Genomic DNA, 14,256 nt, shown 5'->3' on the forward strand with positions numbered 1-14,256 from the left:
ATACATGAAGGTTAAAGGTGAGAAGCTAAGGAGGGGGCAGGGAGTGAAATTACAACTTGAAGCCCTTGGAGACCACCTCTTGTACCCAGGATCTGCGATGCAAGCAAGTGTCCCCAAAGGTTAATAAACATCACCCCCACTCTGGAATGTGGGGACACACTTTCATGCTGCAGAATTTTTTTTTTCTATTGGTTGAACTAAATGGACTTTTTTGAGCCAGATAAAACATATCACAGTATGTAGAAGCAGATAAAACACACCAGAGGGCACAATCTAAGTGTAGTGGGTGTCGTGCATTTACTTAAAAAAATGACAAATGTCAACTCACAAACAATGAATCAAAATATGCTTATCAATCAATCATAGATCATAGGTTTTTGCAGCTGCACATAGTATTGGGGGTTGTGACAAAATGTTGAAGAATGAGAAAAAATATGCAGATATAGGTATATTTTTTACACAGCAGAGCTGAAGAAAAGGCATCTATCCTCCTAGTACACTAGAAACAACTGAGGTATGCTGGTAGTAGAAGAGGTTATCCTGAGCTGGCCTACAGTTTTCTTGTTTGCCTGTGTCCAATCTTCCTGTAAGTGGCAACAAATCCAAAAGGTGAAAGATCTACTGTGTCCTTCAATGATTAAGAAAATAAATACTGCTTTTTCATTAATGTTTTTGAATATCACCTAACACAAAAAACAAAACTGCTTCTAACTTTCTGTCAGAGAAACACTATACTGTACATGTGAATCACACTTGCTGGCACTGAAACCAAATGAACAACTGTACTCTATTTTAGGCACCAAGAAGTATGTTTATGTGATCCTTAGGATGAGAACAAGCAGCACATAAGCAGATGAAATTACACCCTCAGTCTTTACTCAATAATCTATTAAACACATTTCAGAAATTACAGAAAATATAACAGATATAATACAGCTTCTGATTACTAACTTCTCTACCATTTGGTCTTACAGTAACATAATAAACAAAGTTATTTATATGACATGCTGCAGCTTGGATACAGAAAAAAAACATTGTCAATCCAGAAATAAAGTACAACGCATAAGGAAGTAAAGTAGTAACACACTAACTGCTGTGTCCATTATCATACAAGACATTATGAAACATTTTCAGGATGAAGCCTTTAAGCTGATTTAATTAATGTTATTTTATGTGTAAGAAAATGGTATGTCCTACTAAGAGAAAGAGCATTCCTGCTAAAAGTGAGAAAAAGATTCCGAATGGAGCCAACATAAAGGACCACCCATAGCGAATGTCCACTGTGTAGCCTGGGCAATCCTCTTGTCTCATATCCTGGTAACCCTTCACATCTGATACACTTTGTACCCAGATGACGTGCATGATAACAACAAAGGTGAAAAATATACCTGAAAAAAAAAGATACATTCTCAGTTATTATAAATACCAATAAATAATTACCACAACCCCAGCAATAATAAATATGTACACTTCAAGTATTTGTTTAAAAAGGTATATATTTCAAACAGTGTTTACCCCTGCTGCCTTAAAGCGGAGCTCCACCCTAAAGTGGAACTCCGGCTGATCGGAACCCTCCCCCCCTCCGATGTCACATTTGACACCTTTCAGGGGGAGGGGGGTGCAGATACCTGTCTAAAGACAGGTATTTGCACCCACTTCAGGCCACAGTCTGCGGGCAGACTGCGGGCAGGACGTCACCTCCCATCCTCCCCCCGTTGTGTTCTGGGAACACTCGGCTCCCAGAGCACAGCGGGAGCCAATCAGCAGGCGCAGCACAACTCACACATGCGCCGTAGGGAACCGGGCAGTGAAGCCGGAGCGCTTCACTTCCTGGTTCCCTCACCGAGGATGGCGGGGGGGCAGCAGAGTGACGAGTGATCGCTCGTCCTCTCCTGCGGACGGCGCTGGACTCCAGGACAGGTAAGTGTACCGATATTAAAAGTCAGCAGCTGCAGTATTTGTAGCTGCTGACTTTTAATATTTTTTTTTCAGCGGACATCCGCTTTAAGTGTGTGTTTTATTAGTAAAAAGTAGCTAAAAACTGTCTACTTTATTAATTTAGCCATTTACTTTCTCTTTATCAATGTCATATTGATGAATAGGTAGACAGTAATGGCAACATAACTATATTTTGTAGGAAAATATTGGTGTGCAGCAGGAGAGGAGAATGACTCAGTGAAATAATATGATTAAACTTGTGCATATCAGGAAGGTTTCAGAACAGGGAATAAAATAATTTATTTGAAAGTAATACAACTATAAGTTTTATTTCAGTTGCTATGCTTCCTGGAAAAAAAAGTTGAGTGTGAAAAAATTGTAAACTTCTGCCAATTTTGTAATGCTGTCTGTCCTGTGGAGCTACGACTAAGCACTATTGAGAGTGTAAAAAAACGTCAGCTTTTTTATACCCTGCTGTGGTTTGTACTTTTGTTATTTTTCACAATAAAGTAGTTTTTATCGGAGTGCGGCTGTCCAGACCTTCCCTCTTCCAATTGCTATATGCTTAGCCTGCACCTGCTGCCTCCACCTTGAGGGGAGTGGTGATCCCTTCCCCTGCTGTCTGTGTCCTTGTTACGGAAATGCATCCTAACTAACAGAAATATGGAGACGTGGCATCATTGATAGATGACATAACAAATTAAGAGAGTTAAAATCTCCCTTTGGGAACACCTTTGCAATTGGTAACTGTGAAAGGTTTGTTTTTGCCTAACTGTAGCCTTTCTTCCTATTCTACAATGGACCTTTGGTACAGGTAGTGAGGGAAGACCACCCAGTGGGGGCACAAAAAGCATTGTAAAAATGACTTAATTGAAAAGAATATCTGTTAGCTGCAATTGGACTTTAACCACTCAATGACCGGGCCACTTTTTGCGATTCGGCACTGCGTCGATTTAACTGACAATTGCACGGTCCTGTGACGTGGCTCCAAAACAAAATTGTCCTTTTATTCCCACAAATAGAGATTTCTTTTGGTGGTATTTAATCACCTCTGCAGTTTTTATTTTTTGCTCTATAAACAAAAATAGAGCGACAATTTTTAAATGAAAATCATATTTTTTACTTTTTGCTATAATAAATATCCCCCAAAAATATATATAAAAAAAAATGTTTTCCACAGTTTAGGCCAATACGTATTCTACATATTTTTCGTAAAAAAAAAATTGCAATAAGTGTTTATTAATTGGTTTACGCAAAAGTTATAGCGTCTACAAAATAGGGGATAGTTTTATGGTATTTTTATTAATATTTTTTTTACTAGTAATGGGGCGGCGATCTGCGATTTTTATCGGTACTGCGACCTTATGGCGGACACATCGGACACTTTTGACACATTTTTGGGACCATTGGCATTTTTATAGCGATCAGTGCTATAAAAATGCATTGATTACTGTAAAAATGTCACTGGCAGGGAAGAGGTTAACACTAGGGGGTGACCAAGGTATTAATTATGTTCCCTAAAGTGTGTTCTAACTGAAGGGGGGGTGGGACTGACTAGGGGAAATGACAGATCGCTGTTCATACATTGTATGAACATACGATCAGTAATTTCTCCCCCTGAAAGAACCAGGAGCTGTGTGTTTACACACACAGCTCCCGGTTCTCGCTCTACCACGAGCGATCGCAGATGCCCGGCGGTGATCAGCACCAGGGGCGAGCAGGGGGAGCGCCCCTAGTGGCCAAAAAGCAAAATCACGTTATATTACGTGATTTTGCGGAGCCGAGCCGACCTGCCGCCATAAAACAGCGGTGGGTGGTCGGCAAGCGGTTAAACATGACAATGTGTCAATTTTTAAGGCTTTGAGTGTTACTTTTATTATTGCTGATGTAGAGGATGGCTACAAAAACACTTAAAGTATAACTAAAGATTATTATTTTTTTGGATAGAGTGGAGAGAGATTAGAACCCCTGTCATTTTCCATTGCTGTCTGTGCCCCTGTTAGGGAGAGTCACCCTTTCTATTTGTCCTTTTATCCATTATCATAGAAAGTGAAAGTAAAAGTAAGTCCCAAATGTTGGGTTGTCCCCAGAAAAATAATAGAGGGGAAATGTTCCAATAAGGACACTAGTGCTAGTGCCCTGAGGGGTCCCAAGAAATTATCTTAATTTGCAGAGATTGGTGAAAACATTTCGACAGGGGTTATAACCCTCCCTTGCTCCATCCAAAATTAAAAAAATAACGTTTTACATACTATTTTAATGAATTAACCTTCCAATATAGGGACTAAGGGCCAGATCCTCAAACGAGATACGAGGGCGTATCTACTGATACGCCGTCGTATCTCTGTTTCTATCTATGCGACTGATCCACAGAATCAGTTTCGCATAGATAGGCAGAAGATCCGACAGGTGTAATTGAATTACACTGTCGGATCTTAAGGATGCAATTCTAGGCTGGCCGCTAGGTGGCGAGGCCATTGCGGCCGGCGTAGAATATGCAAATGTAGACTTACGGCGATCCCGAACGTCCCGAACGGCCCGTCGCTCTAAATCTACGTTGTTTACGTCGAGTTACGCCGCGTAAAACTAGGGCTGAGTCCTATTTGACCAAGCCATGGTAAGTATGGCCGTCGTTCCCGCGTCGAAATTTAAACCTCCACGTCGTTTGCGTAAGACGTCCGTGAATGGCGCTGGACACCATTTACGTTAACGTCTAAGCAAGTGACGTCGGAGCGACGTCAGTTAGCGCAATGCACGTCGGGTAATTTACCCGACGGAGCATGCGCAGTACGTCTGCTGCGGGAGCGCGCCTAATTTAAATGGGACTCGCCCCATTCTATTGGGCCCGCCTTGCGCCGGATGGATTTAAGTTACACCGCTGAAAATTTCTAGGTAAGTGCTTTGTGGATCGGGCACTTAGGTAGAAATTTTGCGGCGGTGTAACTTAAATTGGAAGATTTAAGTTGCGCCCGATATTTGTGGATCTGGCCCCAAATGTGTTATTATTTATAGTCAGAAAACTCTTTAACTATTTATATATTATTAAAACTACCAATAACTGATTATGTTTGAAACTAAATGGCTGTAGAAACTGAAAAATCTAAGCCAACAATTAGTCAGTAGTAACTCATCCAAGTATCATTTTACTATCCAACTATCTCAGGCAGCTAGGGAGCTGTAGTCAAATTTTGCCTTTACACATTCCTCTTTGCATGTCTGTTCAGTGACTAACTTAAAATAATTCAGCTTGTAATATTTGAGTACACTGACTTATGGGTGCAATATATGGATAGCCAGTACTAATGTGCTTGTAGAAATATTTAAAAAAATGCATGTGTTCCTTGTGCATATAAAAAAGATATATACATGAAAACCAACACTGTTTGTGTGTGCCAAAATTGTTGGGGTGAACTTCCTTGGTTCAATACAGATACTTGAAACTCAAAAATGTTGCTAGTCTTGCCTTTGTTTATTGATTTAGTTAAGGTGAACATTTGCGTTGTTAATTTTATTTTTAAATGCCTATACAAGTAGCAATTTGATTGTTCAGAAAAAAATATCAAGCTCTTTAACTTCCTTATTTGCAGTATGTTAAACAATTCCTATTTTCCTGCTTAAAGGTGTAGTAAAGGTAAAAAAAATGTTTTTCCCTAAATAGCTTCCTTTACCTTAGTGCAGTCCTCCTTCACTTACCTCAATCATTCGATTTTGCTTTTAAATGTCCTTATTTCTTCTGAGAAATCCTCACTTCCTGTTCTGTCTGTAACTCCACACAGTAATGCAAGGCTTTCTCCCTGGTGTGGAGTGTCGTGCTCGCCCCCTCCCTTGGACTGCAGGAGAGTCAGGACGCTCTCTATGTTACAGATAGAGAAAGGAGCTGTGTGTTAGTGGGCGTCCTGACTCTCCTGTTGTCCAAGGGAGGGGGCGAGCACGACACTCCACACCAGGGAGAAAGCCTTGCATTACTGTGTGGAGTTACAGACAGAAGAACAGGAAGTGAGGATTTCTCAGACGAAATAAGGACATTTAAAAGCAAATTGAAGGATGAGGTAAGTGAAGGAGGACTGCACTAAAGGAAGCTATTTAGGGAAAAAAATTTTTACCTTTACAACCCCTTTAAGTAGCAGTTGTAGGAAACATTTTATTTTCTCAAATAACTTATGCCTTATATAGTTGGGGACTAGGTCAAGTTTGTCTATATAATGAAGTATTTGCTAAAAGCTAAGGCTGTCACACAATTACACCAATGACATATATGTAAGTCATCTATATGTAAGTCAACTGACACCTCCTACCATCTTTAGTACTGTTTTATATATCCGCCAAATATTAGAGATCCAAGTTTACATATATAAAAACAAGAAAAGGTCTATACAACTAATACTGAGGGCACCAGTGATCATATGATTTAAAAAAGCAAGCACGGCCACTAAAGCAGATAAAACTTAGAAGTACTTGGCCTGGTCTCTCATTTAGTAGTAGACCCTAGCCCAAAACTATTTTATTGCAGCTACAACATGTTTTATACAGAGAAATATGGCTCTTGTTCTTACACCCAGTGACTGGAGGATGTGGTCATTCAGTACATTTACCAAGCTAAATTGCAACATTTGACTTCCATCTCCTCTCATTCTAAACAACCTTTTTACATTTTGAGATTGACAAGCACTTTTTTAAAGTTCTAGGTAGAAAAAATAACATAATAACATATACGAATAGGAGGCAAGTTAAGCTGTAGTAAAATACTGGAAATGCAAAAAAGAATACATGGTTTCTAATTTTTTCCAACTGACAAAATGTGTGTTTAATCAAATATGTGTTGTATGAATTACACTAATATGAATATTTCACTCAACAACTCTTTGATACAATATTTTGAAGTTTAATACCATCACTATTAATTAAAACTGATATTTAGAAGAAAGCAATCAACTGTTGTTTTTGAACATGCATTACAGAGGAAGTGCAAGAATTTGGATGGGATGAAATCTTTAATTAGAATGGCTTTTAAGCAAATTTCTTTCATATGAATTAGTGGTTTTCTTTTTCTTTATTTATCACAGTGAACTGCAAAAGGTTTTCTTCCTGTCATGCCAGAGCTAGTGGAAACATGTCTAATGAGCCAAGACCCCAAAAAGATGTTGACATTTGATTAAAAAGACCTAAGATGTAAACAGATAATTCATTAATGATCTTTCATGAAATGTTAAAGACTTTAATAAAGTAATGAGTGTGAACTTTAAGTCTTCAGTTTTAAAATCAACGTGTCACTTTCTGCTCTGTTTATTTTAAAGGCATTTTTATTTTATGAGCAGCTAATATGCATAGTTGGATTTTCAGAACTATTATACAAATTCAATAATGTTCAGTTTAAACCTACAATAAGAAACTAAAAAGAGTTTTGTATTATTCAAAGGCAACATTGCTGATGCTGAAAAAAAAAAAAAAACTGCAATATCAGAAATGATATAAAAGCAAGATCATTTATGCAGCATATATGACCAGCAAATTAATGAGGCCTAGTTTCATTCCAAATACTCTTAATTATTTTGGAAAATGCAGATGGAAGATAACATAACTGAGGTAGATAGGGCACACCCATCAAATAAAATCACTTTACTTTACACTTTTTATGTCAATCCAAGTAGCCCAATCTCTAGACGGCACATTCTATGGCTTTGTAGTAAGAGGTCCAAAGAGGAGATAGAGCTGTGTTTCCAAAACACTGTTTTTGAACTATAGTTGTCGTAAACATTTCAATATTTTCAACATATATACTGATGTATCTGCAAATTAAACGGAACACTGTTTCTGCCTCAACTGAGCTTCTTTTGAAAATAGTATTTTTTTCTCGGGCGCTGGCTTCTATTCTCATTAAATCTCCTAACTGGAGCACATATGTAACATATAAAAGCATAGAAACAAGGGGTTGTCAAAAAGACTGCTATATCCTAATGACCCTTACAAGCTACCCACTCAGTATTCAAAACCTTTGGGGTGTTTTACTGTATAACCATAATAAATCACTTTTGCTTCTCCCTCTTAACCCACACGCTACTGACCTAAACCTCTTTTCCATTCTACAACAATTAAAGCTGAAAGGTAAAAACTGGCATTCACTTCCTCTATTACCAGCGGGGCAGCATTCATCTTAATAAAATGGTCTTTATAATTACTGGGTTGGTTTAATTATATTTTCCAGCAGGACAATAGGACGAAAGTATAATCTCCTGGTTAAGGTGAAAGGAATGAACTATATTTGGGAGAAAAGAGACATTAGACCTTTAGACATCCTTGTCTCTTTGTAGAACAATAAATGGTTTGCAACATAAGAAGGCTGGCAACTCAGAAACTCATCTCACAGGGGTGATGGCAATAGGAAAATCAACCTTGTGAGTGAGTATGGAGAGAGAAATATCCCTGATCAAAGGGTGGTTTTTGAAGGGCCAACAGAGCCAATGAGATCCAATGAAGTTCCAGGTGTATGTAAAGGTGGAGCTATATGAGCAATACCCTGTACTAGACCTTTATCAAGGATTGAGAAGCAAGCAACCTTTGAAAGAGAGTCACTGGAACCAAGATCGGTCAAAGGTAAGGATATGGTAAGGATATGGCCCACTGAGTATTTCCTGGGATGGAAACTATGCTAAATTGTGTGCAATGGTGCATGGAAGTAGCAGATTTCCTTACCTTTAGGGGGATAGGACTAACAGTTTCAGAGAGACCATTATCTCTTAGAACCTGGGTTTCAACAGCCATGCTATTAAAGTGGTGCAGGGTGGGAAAAAAATCAGTCCTTGGCACAGACGATCCAGACAATCCAGAAGGGCTATAAGAGCCCACAGAGAGTCTGCCAGGAGCCTGATAAATCACTAGAATGCCCCCTGTCTTGATTCTGTTGAACAGATGAGGAAGGAGATTTAGAGGAGGACAAGAGTAGAACAGGTGGAACTGAATCCACAAGTCCTCTAGAGAATTCACTGCTATGGTTAGAGGATCCCTGGACTTGGAGATAAACTTGCTTAGTTTGTTGTTGAATTACGAAGCCAGGAGGTCTACTTCAAGCATTTCCCATTGGCGACCAAGGCCTAGAAATACATCTTAGTAAAGAGACTATGAATCAGGATATTTTCGACTTAGGAAGCCTGCTTGCCAAATGGCTATGCCTGGAATGTGCATGGTGGAATGTGAAGTTCTGCCCAAGCCAGAATCTGTGGAATCAAAGGTAGCTATGCCACTCCAAACATACCCTTTTCCATGTACAGTGCCTTGCGAAAGTATTCGGCCCCCTTGAACTTTGCGACCTTTTGCCACATTTCAGACTTCAAACATAAAGATATAAAACTGTAATTTTTTTTGAAGAATCAACAACAAGTGGGACACAATCATGAAGTGGAACGAAATTTATTGGATATTTCAAACTTTTTTAACAAATAAAAAACTGAAAAATTGGGCGTGCAAAATTATTCAGCCCCCTTACTTTCAGTGCAGCAAACTCTCTCCAGAAGTTCAGTGAGGATCTCTGAATGATCCAATGTTGACCTAAATGACTAATGATGATAAATAGAATCCACCTGTGTGTAATCAAGTCTCCGTAAAAATGCCCCTGCACTGTGATAGTCTTAGAGGTCCGTTTAAAGCGCAGAGAGCATCCTGAAGAACAAGGAACACACCAGGCAGGTCCGAGATACTGTTGTGGAGAAGTTTAAAGCCAGATTTGGATACAAAAAGATTTCCCAAGCTTTAAACATCCCAAGGAGCACTGTGCAAGCGATAATATTGAAATGGAAGGAGTATCAGACCACTGCAAATCTATGAAGACCTGGCCGTCCCTCTAAACTTTCAGCTCATACAAGGAGAAGACTGATCAGAGATGCAGCCAAGAGGCCCATGATCAAAACATACTAGGCTAAAATGTCGTACTGTCAAAATAATTACACACTGACTAGCAACATACAAAGAAGAAAATTGCAAAAACAGGATTCAGTTGTATTTTACTACCACCATTTTCCTGATTCCACTTCTTTTCAGCATCTCCATGATCTGTGGAAACATGTCAATCTTGGATGTAGCTTTTTGCTTTTTTCATTTTCATTCTATAGAAAAGGCTTCAGCTGTGGTACTTAATACAAGGCAGCCTTTACGCTGCCTATTCTCCCACATTTTAGGCTACATCAGTGGCATGGCATACAGACTGGTGATATCAATTTGGTAAAGTACCTTTTATTATTTTTATATAACTTTAAAAAAAATTCTACCAGTAACTAGTGTTATTGTGTTAGCGATACAGCAAATAAGCAGATGTATTTGCCATAGAATTCTCGAACTTACTGAGGCAAATCACTAAACCCAACAATGATGATCTTGCCACACTTCTATTGGTTTATATACGGTGGCAAGAAAAAAGGTATATGAACCCCTTGGGTTTTTGTTATCATCCACTATAATTATTGTGAGGGTATTGACAGGGTCCTTTACGCATTTTTCCTGCATGTTTCGCCACATGGTTTCTTCAGGAAGTGTGCATAAAGGATGTTAACAAGGTATATATGTAAGATACAGAATATTATTAAAGCGGGGGTTCACCCGGAAAAAAAATGTTAACATTAGATTGAGCGCGCCTAATTCAAATGAGGAACAGGGGGGCGTGTTTTATGTTAATGAATCGTGACCCGACGTGATTGACCTTTTTTAACAAACGGCGCATGCGCCGTCCGTGGACATATCCCAATGTGCATTGCTCCAAAGTACGTCGCAAGGACTTATTGGTTTCGACGTGAACGTAAATTACGTCCAGCCCTATTCACGGACGACTTACGCAAACGACGTAAAATTTTCAAAATTCGACGCGGGAACGACGTCCATACTTAACATTGGCTAGGCCAGCTTTTTGTTGGACTAACTTTATGCCTGAAAATGCCTTACGTAAACGGCGTATCTTTACTGCGACAGGCAAGCGTACGTTCGTGAATAGGCATATCTTGCTGATTTACACATTCTAGGCGTAAATCAGCGTTCACGCCCCTAGCGGCCGGTGGAACTAGACAGCTAAGATACGACGGCGCAGGCCGTCGTATCTTAGCTACATTTAAGTGTATCTCAATTTGAGAATACACTTAAATGTATGACGGCGCAGATTCAGAGTTACGACGGCGTATCTACTGATACGCTGCGTAACTCTACCTGAATCTAGCTATAAGTTTTGCAATTTGCATGCACATCTGCTTGCCAGAGGTAGAAGTGAAGACCAAACAAAACAAGGGTTAAGACCCAAATGAATCCCCCAACTGCCTAGATGTACCACAATACCAAAGGCAATCAACAGGCTTACAATAGGGCCCCAGCCAATACTGTGTGTTCTAAAAATACATCAAGACTATAGAGTCAATGTCTGTGCCAAGGTAGGTGGTACTGCTTGGGAACAACCTCACATAGGAAACTACAGCAGCTTATGTAATTAGCCAGAGAAAGATTCAAATCTAGCCTCTACAAATACAATCTGACTGTGGTCTATTACTCTGACTTTGGCCTGAATAAGCATGGGACATTTTAGTCTCTAAAGTCCAGATAAATTGAGAAAGTTGTTCACCAACAATCTGCTTGACAAACTTAAGCTCCTGTCCACAGGGGCCTCCAAGTCTTTTAAATTCCTAAGCCAGTCCCATTTAGTGCACACATGCTTCTGTGTAAATTTGTGCTCCCAAGCATATTTTGCTCCCTCCTGATTTGGAGCTGCATCAACAATAGCTATGAAGGAGGAGGCAGTGGGATAATTAAAACATTAACAATTAATCTTGTATAGCCCAAGCAAAAGAATAATGTAAAGAGGTGCTCTCCCTCATGTGGCCAATTTGCAAAGTACAAAAAGTATAAGCAAGCCCAGAAACAAAGAAATCAAACTATCCCACATGATGGCCATTGGGCTACAAATGTTTCTGTTGCAAATACCCCGAGGACCAAACAGAGGAAATCATAACCCAGGATAAATCTCAACAGTAACAACAGTAACAGTAAGTTGCAGAAACAGAAAACTGCCTCAGCTCTGAACTGATCACGCCATAGAGAATCGTCAGACATAAATAGATCAGTTCTTTTGAAGCTTGAATACAAAGAGAAGTCAGTACCAACTGTAAGACTGTGGCAGAGAGAACACTAGTGTAGATAATGAACCGGTAACCTACACCTTTTAGTTAACTGGACAGCTGTCCAGGATTTCCATAACTGACCTATACAGCAGGTGACCGCGATATTGTGTCAATCTCGCTCCCTTTCTCGGCGAGATTGACCACCTACGAGCCCCGTTGCGGGAACCAGCGCCGAGCCGGCTCGCCGCGATGGGAAAAAGCCGTCATAGAAGTGACGGGGATCCGACTTGGATTCCCGCGAATTCTAGCTGCGGCGTTTGGTATTAATCATGAGGGGGAACTCCACGCCAAATTTTAAATAAGAAACCGGCATGGGTTCCCCCCAGGGGCATACCAGGCCCTTAGGTCTGGTATGAATTATAAGGAGAACCCACTACGCCGAAAAAACATTGTGGGGGTTCCCCCACAATCCATACCAGACCTGTATCCCATTCTTTCATAAGGGGGCCCCCAGATACCGGCTCCCCACCCTAGGTGAATGAATATGGGGTACATCATACCCCTACCCATTCACCTGGAGGAAAAAGTGTCAATATAATAAACACACAACACAGGGTTTTAGAATAATTTATTAGTCAGCTCCGGGGGTCTTCTCCACTCTCCCGGGGGTGTCTTCTCCACTCTCCGGGGGTCTTCTTCCATCTTCTCCGCTCTCCGCTGTCGTCTCGGCGCTCCTGGGTTCTTCTCCCGCTCGCTCTCCGGTGCCTTCTTCGGGGCTGGCCGCCGCTATCTTCTTTGTAGCTCTCTTACTAGCGGCGGCACAGCCCGCTCTTCTTTGCCGTCTTCTTTTCTTCTTATGTTGACGCGACGCTTCCTCCCGCTGTAATGCCGGGTGCGCGACTCGCACCGATTTATATAGGCCTCTTATGACGTCACAGTCCCATCATGCTCCGGGACCCACGGAGTATGATGGCACTGTGACGTCATAAGAGGCCTATATGAATCGGTGCAAGCCGCGCACCCAGCATTACAGCTGTGTTGTGTGTTTATTATATTGACACTTTTTCCTCACGGTGAATGGGTAGGGGTACGATGTACCCCATATTCATTCACCTAGGGTGGGGGGCCAGTATCTGGGGGCCCCCTTATTAAAGGGGGCTCCCAGATTCCGATAAGCCCCCTGCCCGCAGCCCCCGACAACCAACGGCCAGGGTTGTCGGGAAGAGGCCCTGTCCTTATCAACATGGGGACAGGGTACTTTGGGGTGGGGGGCCGCAGGGCGCCCCCCTGCTTCAGAGCACCCAAGCCACCCATGTTGAGGGCATGCGACCTGGTACGGCTCAGGAGGGGGGGGGGGGGGGCGCTCGCTCGTCCCCACTCCTTTCCTGACCGGCCGGGCGACGGGCTTGGATACGGGTCTGGTATGGTTTGTGGGGGAACCCCTACGCTGTTTTTTCAGCGTAGTGGGTTCTCCTTACAATCCATACCAGACCTAAGGGCCTGGTATGCCTCTGGGGGGGGAACCCATGCCGGTTTCTTATTTAAAATTTGGCGTGGAGTTCCCCCTCATGATTCATACCAAACGCCGCGGCTAGAATTGGCGGGAATCCAAGTCGGATCCCCGTCGCTTCTATGACGCGCTCGCTGGAATGTGCTTTTTCTATTCCAACGAGTGCGAGATGTCGGCACCATGTCGCCGAGAATCAGCGCTATGCCGTCGTGCTGGAAACACATTCTCGGCGACAGATACTGTATCTTCCAGTAGCTGTTGATGACTGTATAAACTTCCAGAAACTTAGGCTGGGCTCACACCTATGCGAATTGAGTGTGGCTAAAACCGTATCCAATTCGCAGAACATTTCTAAATACATTGTTTTCAATGAGGCTGGTTCACATATGTGCGATGCATTCGCACTGCGCATTGCCGAAAAAAACATGTGCGTTGATAGCAGCTGTTGATAGTAGAAAAACCTTCCAAACATCAGAGTTGAAGAAAACATGTCCACTCTCCTGAGGATACTAGCTTGTGGGTGGCTTTATCCTGTGCTGGCTGTGTTTTTGTTGCTAGTGTCCATATCTCCTGTAGGTGGCAATGTAACCTGAAGGTTTAAGCCTTCCAGTGTCCCTCAGTGTAAAAGAAAGAACTATACTTTTCAGCTTTTCAGATTTTGCTAATTTCCCCTCTCACCTTTTGCTACTTCTCTTCCATCCAGTATACCTCATTTATTTGCTA

General features: G+C 41.4%; 1 protein-coding gene across 1 annotated transcript in view; it reads right to left on the reverse strand.

Moving 5' to 3' along the window:
• Positions 1-274: 274 nt before the first annotated feature.
• TMEM182 (transmembrane protein 182) overlaps positions 275-14,256 on the reverse strand; it is a 33,287-nt gene continuing 19,305 nt past the window's right edge. Inside the window, exon 5 of the mRNA XM_040336406.1 lies at positions 275-1,388. Within this exon, the coding sequence (XP_040192340.1) occupies positions 1,165-1,388 (224 nt within the window). The 3' untranslated portion in view covers positions 275-1,164. The remainder of the gene's footprint in view (positions 1,389-14,256) is intronic.

Source organism: Rana temporaria, chromosome 2, assembly GCF_905171775.1.
Source record: "Rana temporaria chromosome 2, aRanTem1.1, whole genome shotgun sequence".
Lineage (NCBI taxonomy): Eukaryota > Metazoa > Chordata > Amphibia > Anura > Ranidae > Rana > Rana temporaria.